We start from the raw sequence: 1,083 nt of genomic DNA, 5'->3' as shown, positions 1-1,083 counted from the left end.
TTTTAGTAACCTGTTTTTATCGCATTTGAAAATTCGTCAAAAAAGGCAGAAAGTGTGGAAATATAAAAACTAGTACAATTTATGATATTTATCAAAAAAATATGTCCTTGGCATAGAACAATTATTTTCCGTAAAAAAAAGTCAACCAAGGATGAAATCAAATCTTTGAAAAAAAACTAGAATCCTTGATGAAGATAACCCGCAGGCCCCCGTCAGCTGCCTCGCGCCTTCCCCGGCGCTGAAGCGGCGCTGAAGCGGCGCTGAAGCGGCAGGGCGCGAGGGCATCCGCTGACCCGACCTCGGCGAACTGCCTTGCTCTTCACCCTAAAAAATAAGAAAAAAACGAAAAAATCATTCAAGATTATCCACTTCAAATTTCTGATTCTAAGAGATGATGCACTACGTTAGATCCTTCATTACATAAAAGAAACACCAAATGTCTAACAATAACAATAACAAAAAGGTGCGTTATTCATTTTTATAAGAAAATAAAAATGTAAATATATGAAATCCCCCAGTATGAAAACAGCACGAAAGGAAACGACGATATTTTTCATAACAAAAACAAATTCAAACTCGGATTTTACCTCCCTCTACGAACGCCGACCCAGGTCTGTTTGCCTCGGGCGGGGGCCTCGCCGCCTGCTCCTGGGGCCCCTGGGGCCTGGCCCCCTTTTCCCCCTGGCCCCCTTCTTAAACCTTGGCGCTCTTCCCGGGGGCCCCCTTCCCCCTGGGCTCTTCTCCGGGGCCCCCTCAGCTCGGTGCGCCTGGCCCGTTCTCCTTTTGTCCTGATTAGCAAGGAAAAACGACCGGGGTTTAAAGACAATAAAGAGATTTGAATTCAGGAGATGCTAAACTGTTTCATTTTTTATAAAAATAAGTAAAAATGTTGAATCAATAATAAAAAGGAGAATGAGTGTAATATGAAACAGAACTAACACTAACCAATTTATCATGCTCCTTTGTGGCACCCGTCTGTAAAATAAAACAAAGGTGCCAAGTTAAAATTTGGAACTGAATTTATGTATAACAAGAATAATTCAACTCGTCATACCAAAAGGCATGCTTAACTGCGATACAGAT

At 41.9% G+C, this 1,083-nt stretch overlaps 1 protein-coding gene across 2 annotated transcripts in view; it reads right to left on the bottom strand.

The window, feature by feature from the left end:
- Window positions 1-1,083, bottom strand: part of LOC119585570 (treponemal membrane protein B-like) — an 82,946-nt gene that overhangs the window by 79,296 nt on the left and 2,567 nt on the right. For both annotated transcript variants that reach the window (XR_005229898.1, XM_037934237.1), the window contains exon 2: window positions 946-975. Coding sequence is in view for 1 of the 2 variants with exons in the window: in XM_037934237.1 (XP_037790165.1) it covers window positions 946-956 (11 nt within the window). In the remaining variant the exon portion in view is untranslated. The remainder of the gene's footprint in view (window positions 1-945; window positions 976-1,083) is intronic.

This window comes from Penaeus monodon, chromosome 20, assembly GCF_015228065.2.
Source record: "Penaeus monodon isolate SGIC_2016 chromosome 20, NSTDA_Pmon_1, whole genome shotgun sequence".
NCBI classification, from domain to species: Eukaryota; Metazoa; Arthropoda; class Malacostraca; order Decapoda; family Penaeidae; genus Penaeus; species Penaeus monodon.
The sequence above is the reverse complement of the archived record's forward strand: the minus strand, read 5'-3'. Positions and strand labels throughout refer to the sequence as shown.